This window comes from Microtus ochrogaster, unplaced genomic scaffold, assembly GCF_000317375.1.
Source record: "Microtus ochrogaster isolate Prairie Vole_2 unplaced genomic scaffold, MicOch1.0 UNK14, whole genome shotgun sequence".
Lineage (NCBI taxonomy): Eukaryota > Metazoa > Chordata > Mammalia > Rodentia > Cricetidae > Microtus > Microtus ochrogaster.
In genome coordinates, this window is record NW_004949112.1 from 1,203,481 (window position 1) to 1,220,275 (window position 16,795).

Below are 16,795 nucleotides of genomic sequence, written 5' to 3' on the forward strand. Positions count from 1 at the left end.
TTTTTCGAGACAGGGTTTCTTTGTGGCTTTGGAGCCTATCCTGGAACTAGCTCTGTAGACCAGGCTGGTCTCGAACTCACAGAGATCCGCCTGCCTCTGCCTCTCGAGTGCTGGGATTAATCTCTTAATCTCACCAGCCCAGGGTTTGGGTTTCTTGAGGCAAGACCTTGGTTAACCTCAAACTCCAGCTGAGGCTGGCCTTGAAACCTTCCAAGTGCTGGATTGCCCGAGCGTGTCACCACACCCATCAGGATGTGATCTAAGGCCTCCGTAGGTGAATTCACCATGTTTTGGAGTAATTCATGCGGCTAATGCATGGCCACCATAAAGGAGGGGGGGTGAAACATGATGCCAGGGGAAAGAATTGCCACCATGTGCAGAAAGCATTGAGGGCCATGGCATCAACTGTGGAACCTCTAAGTGTCTGCTTGGTGGGTGGTGGTGGCGCACGCCTTTAATCCCAGCACTCGGGGAGGCAGAGGCAGGCGGATCTCTGTGAGGTCAGCCTGGTCTACAGAGGGAGTTCCAGGACAACAGCTGGGACTGTTACACAGAGAAACCCTGCCTCAAAAACAAAGTGTCTGCTTGATGATGATGATGATGATGATGATGGTGATAATGGTGATGATGATGATGATGATGGTGATGATAATGATAGTGATGATGATGAGGAGGAGGAGGATGGTGATGATGATGATGATGATGATGATGATGATGATGATGATGATGATGATGATGATAGGCTCTGACTCTGTGGAACCTGCCTGGGTTCAAATCTTGCTCTCACCACTTACTTGCTGTTAAACGTTCCACTAGTAAACTCACCCTCTCTGGGCCCTAATTCTTCCAGCTAAAAACAGAAGCTAATTAGTACTAGGTTCCTGGTCCTGTATGGGGGAGACAGACAAACTGACAGCAGTTGAGTGGCCTCCATCAGAGCGCTTGGTCCAGGGGTGGTTGAGCAGCACCCGTCAGAGTGCTTGGGTCCAGGGGCGGTTGGGCAGCTCCCGTCCGAGCGCTTGGGTCCAGGGGTGGTTCCTTCTGGTTTTGGATTCGGGAGTATCAGAAATGTGCTTGAGATAGTAAGAATCTGGAGGAATATGTTTGAGGTCTTGTTAAATTCAAGTTTAACAAGAAAATTGTATGTGTTTTATGGGTTCCTTATTGACACAGCATGTCTTTAACAGCCCTGCACGTTGACAGTGGCCTACTGAGAGATGAGGTGTGGGATTGCCGGCTGTGATGACAGACTTTGGATTAGGGATGCTGAGAGTGTCCATCACTCACCTGCTTCAGTGTGGCTGATAGGGGGAGGCATTATCGTGACCACTGAGGATCATTGGGGGTTTCCTTATTATTTCCCTGTGGTGCCTTGGGTATGCCACACAAGTGATTTTTCACTGAGCTTCAGCTCCAGTCCTTAAAAAGAAAATTAAAAATTTGAGACGAGTGTTACTAAAGCCAGCTTTGACCTTGCTTCAGAGAAAGACTGGAGTCTGAGTCTCCAGGCTCGGCCTCAGAAGCAGCCGGTACTGACAGGAACTGTCGTGCCCAGATAGAATTTTACCTGTGAACACTGACCTTTGACTATCCAAGGCTTACACACAGAAGGCGATCAGCAGACATTGTAGGCAGGCATTCAAGCAGGAGAGCGAGGGAAGAAGGAAGGAGCTGGGAAGCAAGCCGAAACTGACAGCGGTCTAAGACCACCCTGCACGGCGCCTCTGCCCTGGCCCCAGAGGACCGCCATGCCGTCCTAGTCTTACGGAGATGGCGGGCATTGTGGGTTCTGTGGCTAAGTGAAAGCATTTGAGATGCCTAAAGGGTTGGGGTCAACCTGGCTTTCCCAGTGAGTGTTTTCCCAGGCGGCCAGTTGCTTTCAGGACAGATCTCCATTGAGCCACTAGGTGGTAGAATTGTTGCATTGGTAAAACAAGCAGGCTGGCTTTCATCCTGAGGTTAGAGGCTAGCGTTCCTTTGCACTGAGAGAAGAAACTGGACCTGGCTGGTGTGGAGGAAATCTCACAAAACTCAAAAAAAAAAAATATTGTTTATTCTATCTCCACCACCACGTCTCCCAGGTACCCAGACCAAAGGCCCCAAAAGTTTCAAACCTGAGCGAAAGGAAGTTGGCAAACAAAATGGATCCAGTTAGGGTCCAGTTAAACGTGAATTTCAGATAAACCGAGAAGTTGCTCAATGTGATTACATCTCCAATATGGCACGGTGCATGTTTATGCTAGACACTTTTACACGTATATCAGAAACCACAAACTTGTGTGCTTATTTGTTAATTGGTGACTCCCTACTAAGAGGTGAGATGGAGGCCAAGTTAATAGAGCACCTGAAGGGTGGTGTGGCGGCTCATGCCTGTAACACCTGCATTTGGGAGGAAGGGGCAACAGGATGGGTCGGCCTCGGCAACATCATAAATTTGAGACTGGCCTGGATTAAGACTTGGTCTCTAGAGAAACCAAACAAAATGGGGCTGGCAAAATGGCTCGGGGGTAAATTAGGGTGCATGCTGTCTGATGACGCAAGCCTGAGGAGCTGGGTGCTGGGGACGTATACAGTTGGAAGGAGGGAACAGACTACAGTGTCGTCTCCTGGCTTCGACTGGGGTGCTGCAGCCAGGCCACCTCGTAATAATAAATAAACATTTGAAAAGCTTGGGGCCAGAAGCCGACAAGGCGCTTACTGTGTAAACATGAGGACCGGTATTGACATCTCCATTACCTATATGAAAACAGGGCACAGCGGCATAGGCTGAACTCCCAGCCCGGGAGGTGATGTGACCAGACTTCCCGTGTCTCGCCCCTCTGTCCCTAGCTCCTTGGACCCTCTGCCCTCACAGCCATTGCCGTCTTCCTGAGCCTCCTCCCTCTGAATTTCTTCATTACCAAGAAAAGGAGCTACCATCAGGTTTGGCGTTTGGGAATGGGGACATCTGGGGGCAGGGGACAGTCATGGGGATTCTGGTTGGTGGCAGAGATAGGGAGAGGCAAGAAGAGGTTATAGTCCTGGCCTTGTCCTTCCTGTGTTCAGGCCTGTGGTCTCCTGGGTGAGTTCCTTCTAGAATGTGGCCTTTCTCACATTGGCCCCAAGTTGTTTCTCACTGACTCCTGCTTCTGCCCCTCATCCCCATTCACCACCCATAAGGGAGGTGTGGCAGACAAAGCAACCACACCTCAGCTACTGATGTCCTCAGTGTCAAAGTCTGAGAGCCCACAGTGGCACACTTTCCTCTCTTCTTCCCCCTACCCCTCTGCCCACCCTGCTTCCTCTCATAGCCATGCCCCGAGCCTTGCAAGCCAGGTATCCTTTGCCTGAAGTTTTTATTTCTATAGCACTTCTCCTGGTATAGAGCCCACAGACATAAGACTAGAAGCTTCGAAGCACTGAAGACCGAGGCAAACCCAGCATCTGGGGCAGTAGGTGGTGCTTATTACACCATACGGGCTGGTAAGATGGCTCAGCAGAAAAATGCCAACCACCTGGCCTCCTGGCTGTGATCCCAGGACCCACACGGTGAGAGGAGAGAACCAAGTCCTGCAAGCTGTCCCCTGACCTCCACATGCTCACTGTGACATGCACACCTCAAACATGTATTTATTTAATTTATAAATGTGAAAACCAAAGTGGTTGAGCTGGGTATGGTGATGAACACCTCTCATCTCAGCATGGGGGGAGGGCACGCATATAGGGGATCTTTGTGAGTCTGAGGCCAGCCTGGTCTACATAGCAAGTTCCAGGCCAGGTGGACTATATAGTGACGATTTATCTTTTGACTTTGTACTCAGAAACAAACAGATAGATAAATAAACAGCACGCGCTCAGTAAGCTTGCAGTGGTAGCTCAGTAAGCTCAGTAAGCTTGTCGTCCCGGTCTGGGTAGGCAGTGGCAGGAAGATAGTCTGAGGCCAGCCTGGACCACACAGCAGACCCTGTGTTCGTGGAAGGGGAGGAAAGTGGTCAGTAAAGGTGTGAACTGCAGGGAAGTGGGGTAGCTGAACTCACCTCTCTGTCCCAGCCACCCTCCACTGTCACCTGGCCTTGCTCCACTGTTCCCCGGCCTTCCTGACCTCTATAGGCAGGCACTCCACCTCCCTGTCTTCGCTTCTGCAGATCCCTGGACACCCTCCCAGCAGATGGCCCAAGCCCCGTCCCTCTCCTTGCTAACCAGGCTGACCAGTCCCTGGGTGGCCTTAAAGACACTCTTCACACAGCTGTTCTATGGTCTCTGGCATGGACATGAAACTCCAAGCACTTCCGCCTGACCTTCAGGCCCACTGCGGTTGCCCCTCTCTCTGAGGAATCCAGCTCACTGTCTCCCTCTCCTACCCCCATGTACTCCGCTGTGCATTTGCTGTGCACGCAGTACCTGCATCCTCTCATCCTCCTCATTTAAGATGCAGTTCAGGCGACACCCTTGCCTCCACAGACCCTTCCTGGCAGCACCACACCACTCAAGGTGGCTTCTTATTAGCACAGTGGAAGCAGTCTCAGGAGGCTGAGACAGCTCTTGGGAGTGAGGAAAGCCCAGGGTGAGGGTGGTGTGGCTCAGGACCCTGGCCGAGGTGCTGGGTTGGTGTGTGTGCGTTGGAGAAAAAGATTCTGCAGGATTTGCGGCAGAGCGGCTGGGGCCACAGGTTTGGAGAATTCCAGGCTGGTCCCTCTCTTGCCTCTTCTCTCCTGTCTCAGGAAGAACAGATGAGGCAGAAAGCCTCCCGAGCCCTGCTCACCAGCTCTATACTCAGAACTGTGAGAACCATCAAGTCCCATGGCTGGGAGCAAGCCTTCCTCGAGAGACTCCTCCATATCCGGGGCCAGGAGCTAGGCGCTCTGAAGATTTCCACCCTCCTCTTCTCTGTGTCTCTCATGTCCTTCCAAGTGTCTACATTTCTGGTGACGTCATTCTGGCCTCACTGCTGAGAGGGGCCTGGGAGAGGGCAGGCTTGGGGTGGACAGCCTGTGCCAGCAGCATTGCAGCTTAGACATACAGACCCTGGAGACACCTCAGCAGGCTCTGTGGACCAGAAAGGACAGCAGGCTCAGTGCCACCCATGTGCTTTGACAGGTGGCGCTGGTTGTGTTTGCTGTCCACACCCTGGTGGCAGAAGACAACGCCATGGATGCAGAGAAGGCTTTTGTGACCCTCACAGTACTCAGCATCCTTAACAAAGCCCAGGCCTTCCTGCCCTTCTCTGTACACTGCATCGTTCAGGTGAGGGGGAAGGGCAAAGATCTCAGCACCCCTGGGCCACTGCCAGCAGAGTGACGGGAGGGAAAGTCTAGCGGTCAGCAAGACCCCGGGAGATGTCGATCAGAGGGTACAGGGAAACCTCAGCCAGTACCCCTGGAGAATGTGTCGCTTTTACATTCAAAAATTCATCCTGGGCCGAGCGGTGGTGGCACACGCCTGTAATCCCAGCACTCGGGAGGCAGAGGCAGGCGGATCTCTGTGAGTTCGAGGCCAGCCTGGTCTACAAAGGGAGTTCCAGGACAGGCTCCAAAGATACAGAGAAACCCTGTCTCGAAAAAACCAAAAAAAAAAAAATTCATCCTGGGTTTCCTCCTTGAGCAGGGCCTTCTCTCTCTCTGCCTTTCCTATCTTTCTCCTCCCCTGTCCTGGGATGCTAAAGGAGAGGAAGATTGCATAATTGACCGGCTTCTTCCTCCTCCTCATTTGTCCTCAGGGGTGTGTGTGCACACACACATATGACATTGTCCAGAGGTCCACACCGGTGTCCCTTCTATCTCTCTCCACCTTTCCTTCAGTATTAACGTTTGTATTCTTTGAGAATTTCAATTAATATATTTTGTTCATGTTCACCCCACTCTTCCCCTAATGCCTCCCAAATCCATTCCCTATCCTCTCCCAACTTGGTGATTTCTCTCATTGTTTTTATATCATTTTATACCGAGTCCAATTTGTACCGATGATATGCCCCTGAGTGTGGAGCCATCAACTGAAGCTGATGACCTACCCGAGGTCACACCCTTAAACACACTGACTGTCTTAGTAGGCTCTCTGTTGCTGTGATAAACACCATGACCAAAAGCAACCTGGGAAGGAAAGGATTTATTTCAGCTGACAGCTTCTAAGTCCGTTGTCTGGGGAAGTCAGGACAGGAAGTCAAGGCAGGACCTGATGCGGAGGCCCCTGGAGGAGCTCACTGGTTTGCTCAGACTGCTTTTGTATGTACCCCAGGAATTACCCACTTGGGGTGGCACCGCCCACAATGGGCTGGGCCCTCCCACATCAACCATTAATCAAGAAAATGCTTTGCAGGTTTGCTTGTAGGCTTCTGTTTTCATGATGTCACAACTGAGAGGCCCTCTTCCCTATGACTCATTCACTCGCCCTCAGAAGCCTTAACCATCCATAGCTGCTTAGCGAGGCGAGGCGTGGGGGTGCCTGAGCTCCTCACTCATCCTCTTAGAGTGGAGACTGGCTTGCCCCTGTCCAGGCAGAGTGCGGTGACCCTGCCGTGTCCAGAGACACTGTTTCTCTGCCTCTTACAATCTTTCTACTCCCTCTTCCCTGGTGTTCCCTGAGCACTGGAGAAAGAGGGTAAGATAAAGAAGCCACGTTTGCAGGTGGGCTTTCTGCAGACACTCTGACCAGGTCTGAAAGCAGCACTGATATAAGGTATAGATACACATTTAGAGTAGAGCTCTATATGACCTCCATCTGGCAATATAATCGTAGTATGTTTACTCCTAATGCCTATTAATAGGTTTTCTGCACCCTTCCCATAATAAGTCTCTTTGCCAACGCAGTAAGCCAGATCAAGCCAAACTGAAAAAGTGTTAACAACAGGTTTATTTGAGCAAAGCAACTCCTTGGCAGGTCCTCCAATCCCAGAGATGGGGCCAGAGGAGTTGTACCCCAAAACAAAGGCAAGGAGACTTGATAGGTCAAAGGTGAGGGATGATGGCGTGTACACCACAAACTGGGTTTGTTCCCCAAAATGAGCAACAGCTGAGTGCTTAGGAAGGGACTACGGCAGCTGGCAACTTCAGGGGCAGAAGCTGCAGTAACCACCAAGATGCGGAACTGGGGTTTTTTTTGACATCTTTCCTTTGTTAGGAGACTCTCTGAGCAGGTGGGCTTTGGGGAGAGACAGGAATGGGGCTCCCCAGACTGTGCAGAGGTGAGCTGGAGGTTCACACCAAACACATAAGCTCACCATCCATGGGTTATTGGCCAGATTTATAGCACCAAATATGCATTTCCACCTGTGGAGCAGGCCTTAAATCCAATCAGGAAACGTTGGTTACCCCGTAACGTTAACAGCAGTATTGCATCCGTGAGCACATCTTTCCGTGACAATCATCTGTAGCTCACAGGATGCACAGCTAGGTAAGAGAGTTGGTCACCTTCCCCTCTAGCAGCCTGCAGAGCACCTTCTGATGCTGTAAAAGCTGGCCAGCAGGGAGGAAGCTGCCCAGTTGGTACCAACCTGGTTTCTCCATGCCCTGTGACCAAAGCATGCTATGCCTTCAGCAATAGGACTTTACCCTCAAGTTCTGGTGGGTGTCGGGAGCAACTGTGCTTTTAGGGGCCTCTCTAGGTCAGAGGTGAGCTATTACTGTATCTGACAGTAGGCATTTTATTGGGTAATGCATGTTTTATGAGAGAAGCTTTATCCCTTGTGTAGGGTAGCTCCAATGAAATGCATACACACATATGGAAGCTTCTAGAATAGCAGGTTTCCATATGATTTTTAAAAAATCCTTAGTTCTCTATCCCACTTTAATTTTGAGATAGGGTCTCTCACTGAACCAAGAGCTTATCCATTTAACTAGACCGGCTGGCCAGAGCGTTCCAGAGATCTCCCTGTCTCTGCTCTCCGAATGTTAGGATGACAGATATGGACTGCCATTCCAAGCTTTTCCGTGGGCTCTGGGGTTTTGAACTCAGGTCTTCACACTTGCACAGCAAGAACTTCACCCCACTGTGCTATCCCTTCCCCCAGGCCACCTCTATTATAACAGTCACCCCCAATCACCTAGATAGGTGTGCAAAAGGTGCTCAAGAGGGTGCCCCCAATGGACAGAGTTGGAAATTACTCCACATTGCTACTGGGTGCTGTTGGAAAAGGTGCTGTCCTCTTCCCAGGCCTTAGTTGGAGGCAGCTGGTTTCTTCCAGTCTCTCTGTTTTGGAGTGAGGAGCAGAGAGAAGTCCCCATCCCTGTCAAGGTCATTGCTTTTCTGTGACCTATAAAACTCTATCCCAGCACCAAGAAAATGCAAAGTGTTGGGCTAGGTCCTCAGGAAACCCTCCCCAGGCATTTCCAGAGACCCACCCAAAGACCTTCTGACCCTGTGACCAGCCTACTCTTGTGTCTCCAGGCTCGAGTGTCCTTCGACCGGCTGGCTGCCTTCCTATGTCTGGAAGAAGTAGACCCCAATGGCACGGACTCAAGTTCCTCCAGATGCTGTGAGTGCTGAGATGGGCGGGTGGGGGGACAAAGAGAACACCTGCAATGCAGGTCCCGCCACCAACCATGTCACTATACCCAACGTTGTGAAGCTCCTGCTCCTACCACCTGTACAGTGATATCCAGTGGAGCACTGTGGGATGCCACCTAGGCACTCAAAAGTGGGTGCCAAGTCCTTGCCCTTATGCAGAAGTCTAGGAAGAGAACCATGGACATGTTGTTAAGCTAAAGACTCAAATCAAGGACTGGAGAGATGACTCAGCAGTTAAGAGTGCTGGCTGCTCTTTCAGAAGACCAAGGTTCAATTCCCAGCACCCACCTGGCAGCTCACACCTGTTTGTAACTCCAGTTCCAGGGTATCTGACATCCTGCAGGTGATTGTCCCGGGGATTACATTAATTTAAGTACCACAATTCAATTAGAACATATGCAAAATTAATGCATTTTATTTATTTATTTATTTCAATTTTGTCTTAAAATTGGGGCAGGGGATTGTTTATTTTTATTTTATATGTGTAGGTGTTTGGCTTGCTTCTGTGTCTGTGCACTTGTGAGTGCCTGATGCCCAGAGAGGCCAGAAAAGGGTGTTGAATCCCCTGGAACTGGAGGTACATGTGAGCTGCCATGTGGATGCCGGGAATTGATTCTGGGTCTTCTAGAAGAGCAGCCAGTGCGCTTAACCATGACTCGTTCCTCTGGTGCCCCCTTTTCTGGCTTTCTGTGACAGGGTATTGTAGCCCAGACTGGACTTGGACTTGCTGTATAGCCAGGGCTGGACTTGAACTCATAATCCTTCTGCCTCTACCTCCCAAATATCAGAACTAGAGGCACACTGAGATTATTTATAATAAATAACTTTATTAGCGATCTTCACTATATAACCCAAACTGGCGTCATATTTGCTCTGTAGCCCAGGTTAGCCTCCACCTCATTACCTTCCTGTCTCAACATCCCAGGTACTGAGATTACAGGCATAAACCGTCTGCCTAGTTCAAACTTTATTTAAAAAAAAAAAAAAGGCAGCAAGCAGGATTTGAACCACTGACTGAGGTTTGCCTGTCCCAGAATTACAATGCTACTGCGGCAGGGTCACTGCCAAGTCAGCAGGTAGCAGGGCAGGATTGTGAGGATTCTAGCTGAAACCCAATGCTTAGGAGTAGAATAAAGGCCTAAGGTCCTGAACACGGGACACTGGATGCCAGGAGGGTAGGACCAGCCCCCGTAACCATTTTCCTATGTCCTGCAGCCTCAAAGGATCGAATCTCTGTACACAATGGCACTTTTGCTTGGTCCCAGGAGAGCCCTCCCTGCCTGCACGGGTATGAAATCCCATCAAGAAATGCTCTTGACTTCTGAGAAATGGTGTCTCACCTGGGGCTGGAGGCTAGGCTAGGCTAGGCTGGGTTTCTGTGCAGAGAGGCAAGGGTTCATTTTAAAAAAAAAATTATTTATTACGTATACAATATTCTGTCTGTGTGAATGCCTGCAGGCCAGAAGAGGGCACCAGACCCCATTACAGATAGTTGTGAACCACCATGTGGTTGCTGGGAATTGAATTCAGGACCTTTGGAAGAGTAGGCAATGCTCTTAACTTCTGAGCCATCTCTCCAGCCTGAGGCAAGGGTTCTTGCATGCTACAGCCCTACAGAGGGGAAAAGTGTACCTGAGCCTCCCCCATCAGGCAGGAGATGCTGCTCTGCTCCCTGCCTGGCTAACACGAGGCCTGAGGCCCAGCCTCATCAGCTGTGACCTCCTTTTATGCCTCTTGTGTCAATTCCAAGGTCGTTGTCCCCCACAAAGAGAAAGGAAACCTGGCAGTCACTCTCTGCCTCTGCCCACACACCCACGAGTGTCCACTGGGCATGCACCTGCCATGTACTCTATCCTGGATGCTGGGGACAGAGGGAGGCCCAGGAAGCAACAAAGCCCACAGTATGGAAAGGCTGGCATCCCAGCTGAGGGTCAGAGGTCAGGGGAAGGCTTCTTGAGCAGTGAAAAGGCCAAGAACAAAGACCTTGAGGCAGGAGCATGCCCAGGTTCTCAGTCTTGTGCTGTTGTTATTTAGGGCTGAGAATTCCTCATTGTGGACTGTCCTGGGCCTTGTAGGGTGTTTAGCAGAACTAAGCACTGAGGAACTCCAGCCTGTGGTGGCTGACAGCAGTGGATGGACAGGAGCAGGCAGGGCAGAGGCAGAGGCCTGAGCAAGGCTACAACAGCCAAGCAATCACATCATGTCCTCTCTGTGTGTGCATGTGCGTGTGTGCGTGGATAGGCACACAGTAGTACACGTGGGCACACGCATGCGCTACCCTCTGTGTACTGCCTATGCATGTGACTCTGTACACCAATGTTTGTGGATGTCTGGAAGTGCTCGTGTGGCAGGCACAGTGTACACGGGACGTGCTCAGGTGTGAGAGGGAAGGCGGTTCAGATACTCAGACAAGGATCGGGGAGGAACGGCCCTGTGTATCTTCTTAATGGTCTCCCCAGGCCTGAACAGCAGGATGGGGCGGGTGTGTTTGGGGTTCCCTGCTTCTGTACACACACAAGCTGACCTTTCAGAGCTGTATTTCCCCTGGGTTGTCAGGATCAACCTCACCGTGCCCCAGGGCTGTCTGCTGGCTGTTGTGGGCCCAGTGGGGGCTGGGAAGTCCTCTCTGCTGTCTGCCCTGCTCGGGGAGCTGTTGAAGGTAGAAGGGTCTGTGAGCATTGAGGTAAGACCACCTTGTTCCTCCCTGCCTGGCTACTGAGATGTATCCTCAGAGATCCCTCATATCTTCCCTCACAGTCCAGGTCCCTGTCAACCACTGTCAGCCTCCTGCCCTCAGAGCACCCAATCCCCTACTCTCATATGATCTACCAACTGCGAGGCGTGTTTCAGGGTTCGGTGGCCTATGTGCCCCAGGAGGCCTGGGTCCAGAATACCTCAGTGGTGGAGAATGTGCGCTTCAGGCAGGAGCTGGACCTGCCCTGGTTGCAGAAAGTTCTGGAAGCCTGTGCTCTGGAGTCTGATGTGGCCAGCTTCCCTGCAGGAGTTCACACCCCAATAGGGGAGCAGGTGAGGAGCCCCTGGGTCCAAATGCCTCCCTGACCTGGGGATAGTAAGATGAGGGACAATAGGGACAGAAAGGGTGTCGTGAAGGAGGCCCCAGCTCAAAGCCAAACATATAACAGCTGCTCCGTTATTAAAGAGAAATTGGTTTTAAAAATTAAAACAGAGAGCCGGGCGGTGGTGGCGCACGCCTTTAATCCCAGCACTCGGGAGGCAGAGGCAGGCGGATCTCTGTGAGTTCGAGACCAGCCTGGTCTACAAGAGCTAGTTCCAGGACAGGCTCCAAAACCACAGAGAAACCCTGTCTCGAAAAAAAAAAAAAAAAGAAAAGAAAAGAAAAGAAAACTATGTGCTAAGTGCCAGCCCCCTATTTGTTTTTGTAAATAAAGTTTTATTGGGACACAGTCATCTATTCACTGCCTATGACCTATGACTACTTCAGAGCTAGGGAATTGGGACATCAAATGACCCTCAGACTTTACAAAAGTTATTCTCTGTCCCATCCTAGAAAATGTGGAGTAGCCCCTGGGTTAGGGAACTGGGAATCACTGCTGGGATCAAGCTTTGCTGATTCTGAGCAACTGCTTCACCTCTGAGCTATAGCCTCTTGTTTTGGTTTGAGACAGACTCAGCCTCTTGAGCGCTGGGATGATGGGCATGAGCCACCACAGCTGGCTCAGGCCCCTACTTTCCATCCTTTCTCCCTTCAGAGCAATCACAGCCCAGCAGACAGAGGGCCGTGCCAAGAGTTCAAGTCCCTCCCTCCCCCTTTCACAACTCTCAGGGCTTCCCATTGCCTTCAGTCAGAGCCAAAATTTTGAGCAGCCCCAGAAAGCTCCGGTGTGACCCCATTTCTCCCTCTACCTCATCTCCCGTCATACTTCCTGCTCACTCCAGCTACAGGGACACCCCCCCCCCATGCTCACCCGATCTCCCAAGCACACTCATCCTGCAGGGCCCCAGCTGGAAAGCTGTCCCCATAGAACACACAGGGCTCACATCCTGCGTCCCCTTTGAGGGCAGACCTATTCTTGTCCCCTTTCCCATCACGTGTTCATTGAATGAAAGGGTCAGGAGAGTGGGACACTCGCTGCTAGATCCCCTCAGCCAAGGGCAGTCAGTAAATGAATGAAAATAAGTTAGTTAGACAAGGGCGTCCTCAGGGAACATGTCAGCAGTTGAGGAAGGGAAGAAATACTGGGCAGAGTGGGAGGAGACACAGTGCAAAAAAAACAGCATCTCCAGAAGGGACACTGGGAAGGGGAGAAGCAGGCTCAGGCCAGCAAGGGTTCTGGCCCAGTGTTTAGAGACAAGCAAGACCCAAGAGCAGGTGCCTTGCGCTGTCCCTGAATGAGCAGGCCTGTCCCTCACCTATGTCGTGCTGGGTTTTTTGTTTGTTTGTTTTGTTTTGTTTTTTTGAGACAGGGTTTCTCTGTGTAGCCCTGGCTGTCCTGGAACTCACTCTGTAGACCAGGCTGGCTTTGAACTCACAGAGATCCGCCTGCCTCTGCCTCCCTGGCCACCCAGTCATTCCGATGTCACCAGCAGGTGTGCATATGAGTCCCTGTCTTATGTTCCCAGGGCATGAATCTTTCTGGGGGCCAGAAGCAGCGACTGAGCTTGGCTCGGGCTGTGTACAGAAAGGCTGCTGTGTACCTGCTGGATGATCCCCTGGCGGCCCTGGATGCCCATGTCAGCCAGCATGTCTTCAAGCAGGTCATTGGACCCAGTGGACTGCTCCAGGGTACGGTAAGTGTGTGTCAGAGCGAAGCTGAGGAAGTCCTGAGAGTTCTGTCCTAACCAGTCCTTCTCCAGTCCAGTTTTCTTCTTTGTATCTGTCAGTTTTTCCTGCAACAACGCTGTGTAACAAACAGCTTCCCAAATCTCAGTGGCTTACCCTTACTTCTTTCTTAGGGGGTTTGTGGTTAAACTATTCATAATGTTTCAGTCTTATGACGATCTCAAAGTGGTACATACTTAACTTTTTAAAAAAATTTTAAAGGGTTTTGATCTTTTCCTGGGTAGCAATTCTTTCTCCTAGTGTTAGTTGGTGTTCATGAACTGTGGCTCCTTCTGCTGTGTAATCTTTTTTTTTCTTTTTTTTTTTTAAAGATTTTATTTATTTATTATGTATACAATGTTCTGGCTGCATATGTTCCTACAAGCCAGCAGAGGGCACCAGATCTCATTACAGATGGTTGTGAGCCACCATGTGGTTGCTGGGAATTGAACTCAGGACCTCTGGAAGGAAAGTCAGTACTCTTAACCTCTAAGCCATCTCTCCAGCCCCTCTGCTGTGTAATCTTGAGAAGGAAAAAACAAGCTCTGAGGAGCACTTCATGGCTGAGTTCTAGTGCTTGGTGTATTAAGTGTAATGTATTCCCATACCAGGGTTGCCACTCGGTGGTAGTTTTACATGTGCAAGGCCTTGAACACCATTCCCAACACCTCCTGAACAGCCATGGTGCATGTCTGTAATCCTACCAGAGACATGGAGGCAGGATAATCAGAAACTCAGGGTTATCCTTAGTGTCTCGGCCAGCTTTCACTGTTAACTTAGCACAGCCCAGTCCACTGGGAGGAAAGCCTTGACTGAGGAATTTCCTAGATTAGATTGGCCTATGGGCATGTCTGTTAACTGATGTAAGAGGGCCCAGCCCACCCCACAGTCCCACCCCACTATCACTATCCCTGGGCCAGGGGACCTGGGTTGTGCAGTGAAGCCAGGTGAGCCTTGTTCTGTGAGGGGAACCATCCAGCAAGCAGCATCCCAGTGGGTCCTGCTGTACTTTCTGAGCTGCAAGGGAGTTCCCTGAGTGGAGGTGACACCACAGGGAAGAGCAAGGAGGCCTGCCTTCGGGATCCTGCCTGCAGCTCTGTCCTGACTGCCCTCAGTGATGGACTGTGACCTGGAAGTGTAAGCCAAATAAACCTTTTTCTCCTAAAGTGCTTTGGTCACAGTGTGTCACAGCAACAGAAATGAAGTTAGAACACTTGGGTACAGAGTGAGTAGAAGCCAGCCTGGTATATGTGACACCCTGTCTCAAAAGACATTTTTTAAAGTATTTCCACTTGTTCTGTGTTGATCTTCAGGTGAGTTTCTCAGCTCGCCCCATCCCACCAGAATGGGCAGCTCTCAGGTTCACTTTAAGCCCAGGTCTTCTCGATCTGAGACACCCCACTATTTTCTTTGGACATGGTATTCTCCAGAACACAGGCAGGTACACAGGAAGGGCCACCTGTTCCCCCTTTCTGACTCGGGGACACTCCAGCTCATGTAACTTCTGCCCCTGCTCTGCCCAGACTCGGATCCTTGTGACGCACACGCTACACGTCCTGCCCCAGGCTGACCAGATCCTGGTGCTGGTCAATGGGGCCATCGCAGAGATGGGCTCTTACCAGGACCTTCTGAACAGAAACGGAGCTCTAGTGGGACTTCTGGATGGAGCCAGACAGCACGCAGGAGGAGGAGAAGGTATCTCTGTGCCTGGCTCTGGCTGCCCTCTGGAGGTTACCAGGGTCCCATTGATGGGGGTGGAGCGCCCTGACCACACCCATCCTGAGGACCTCTCTGCTGCTGCTCTGGCCCTGCAGACAGACCACCCTTCCCCACAAAGGACCATGACACTGCCTGGGGCTCACAGTGTCTCTGCCACACTTTTGGTTCTCTGTGTGTTTATGTGCGTAGGCACACATGTGCGCCAGTGTGCGCGTGCATATGTCGTTAGAGGCCTGAGGTCACGCTCAGCTGTCATTCTCAGGAGTTGTCACCTGGCTTTTAGAGCCAGGGTACCTAATTGCAACCCAGGTTCACTGATTCAGCTAGACTGACTGCCAGTGAGCTCCAGGGATCCTCTGTCCCTGCCTTACCAGAGCTGGGGTTACAGGCATGGTACTAGCATGCCTGGCTTTTTGTGTGGGTTCTGGGAGGCGGGGAGCTCAGGTCCTCATACCTGTGAGACAAGCTTTACCAATGCAGCCTCTCCTCAGCCCCTAAGTGACAACATTTCATTTGATCTCACAAGGGCCCTCTAAAGTGGGGGAACCAGTACTGTCCTTGTACATAGCACTGAGGCCTATAGTCCCAGAGTAGAATTCAGGGAGTCCCACCCAGTGTCTATGCTAAACATGTTATGAAGAGCATCCGGTCCCAGGGTCCCTCTGTAGTCAAGAGGGTAAATAACAAACTTCCAGAAGGAACATCGGCCACGAACATTGTCTTAGGTTTCTCTTGCTGTGAAGATACACGAAGACCAAGGCGACTCTTATAAAGGGAAATCATTTAATTGAGGTAGCTTACATTTTTAGAGGTTTGGTCTATTGTCATCATGGTGAGACATGGTGGCATGCAGGCAGACACAGTGGGGGAGAAGTTGCTGTGAGGGCTCCATCTTTACTTGGAGGCAACAGGAAGTGGTGTCTCACTGGGCATGACCTAAGCATATAAGAGACCTCAAAGTCCCCCTCCACAGTGACAGGCTTCCTCCAACAAGACCACACCTACTCCATCCAACAAAGCCACACCTCCTAACAGTGCCACTCCCTGGGGGCCATTTTCTTTCAAACCACCACACACACAGTGAGAAACCCTTCACTCTTTACAGCTCAGTGAGTCAGCACGGTGCCTGTCTCCATCTCACAGATGGGGAAACCAAGGCCTGCAAGTTAAGAAACTGGCCCGCGGTTTTGTGTGTGGCTTGTTAGTATCAGTGCTGGGCCATGAAGCCAAGCTACTAGGAGCCGGAGAACACGCTTTTGAATTCATTGGCTGTTACTGTCCCCCATGTCTCAAGCCTTGCTTTAATGTTACCCCTGGTCTAGGGCTTTGCCTCTTCTAGAAACATCTGCTCAGCATCAGCCCTCCATGATAGGTTGGGGAAATGGCTCAGTTGGCTAAGTGTTTGCCTTGCAAGCAGGGGGACCTGAGTTCAGTCTTCTGCATCCCTGTAAAGTGCTCGGCATGGTAGCCCATAGTCTCAGCTTTGGTGAGACGGAGACAGGAGGATCTATAGGACTTGCTGCCCCATCAGCCTAGCCTAAGTAGTGAGGTCTAGGCCAGTGAGAGACTGTCTTACAAAACATGGTAGACAACATTCCCGTCCTCTAGCCTCTGCATGCATGCACACACAAATACACATACATGCACACATACATACCCACATACACACACCTACACATACATACCCACATACACACACCTATACATACATACAAATACACATGCATGCACATACATACAAATACACATGCATACACACATACATACCCACATACACACACCTACACATACATACCC

General features: G+C 50.9%; 1 protein-coding gene across 1 annotated transcript in view; it reads left to right on the plus strand.

Annotated features, from left to right (window-relative positions):
- Positions 1–16,795, plus strand: part of Abcc6 (ATP binding cassette subfamily C member 6) — a 50,985-nt gene that overhangs the window by 16,703 nt on the left and 17,487 nt on the right. Inside the window, exons 10-18 of the mRNA XM_005366922.1 lie at positions 2,830–2,922; positions 4,701–4,904; positions 5,077–5,223; positions 8,359–8,446; positions 9,694–9,766; positions 11,035–11,161; positions 11,329–11,505; positions 13,081–13,248; positions 14,803–14,974. Of these exons, the coding sequence (XP_005366979.1) occupies positions 2,830–2,922; positions 4,701–4,904; positions 5,077–5,223; positions 8,359–8,446; positions 9,694–9,766; positions 11,035–11,161; positions 11,329–11,505; positions 13,081–13,248; positions 14,803–14,974 (1,249 nt within the window). The remainder of the gene's footprint in view (positions 1–2,829; positions 2,923–4,700; positions 4,905–5,076; positions 5,224–8,358; positions 8,447–9,693; positions 9,767–11,034; positions 11,162–11,328; positions 11,506–13,080; positions 13,249–14,802; positions 14,975–16,795) is intronic.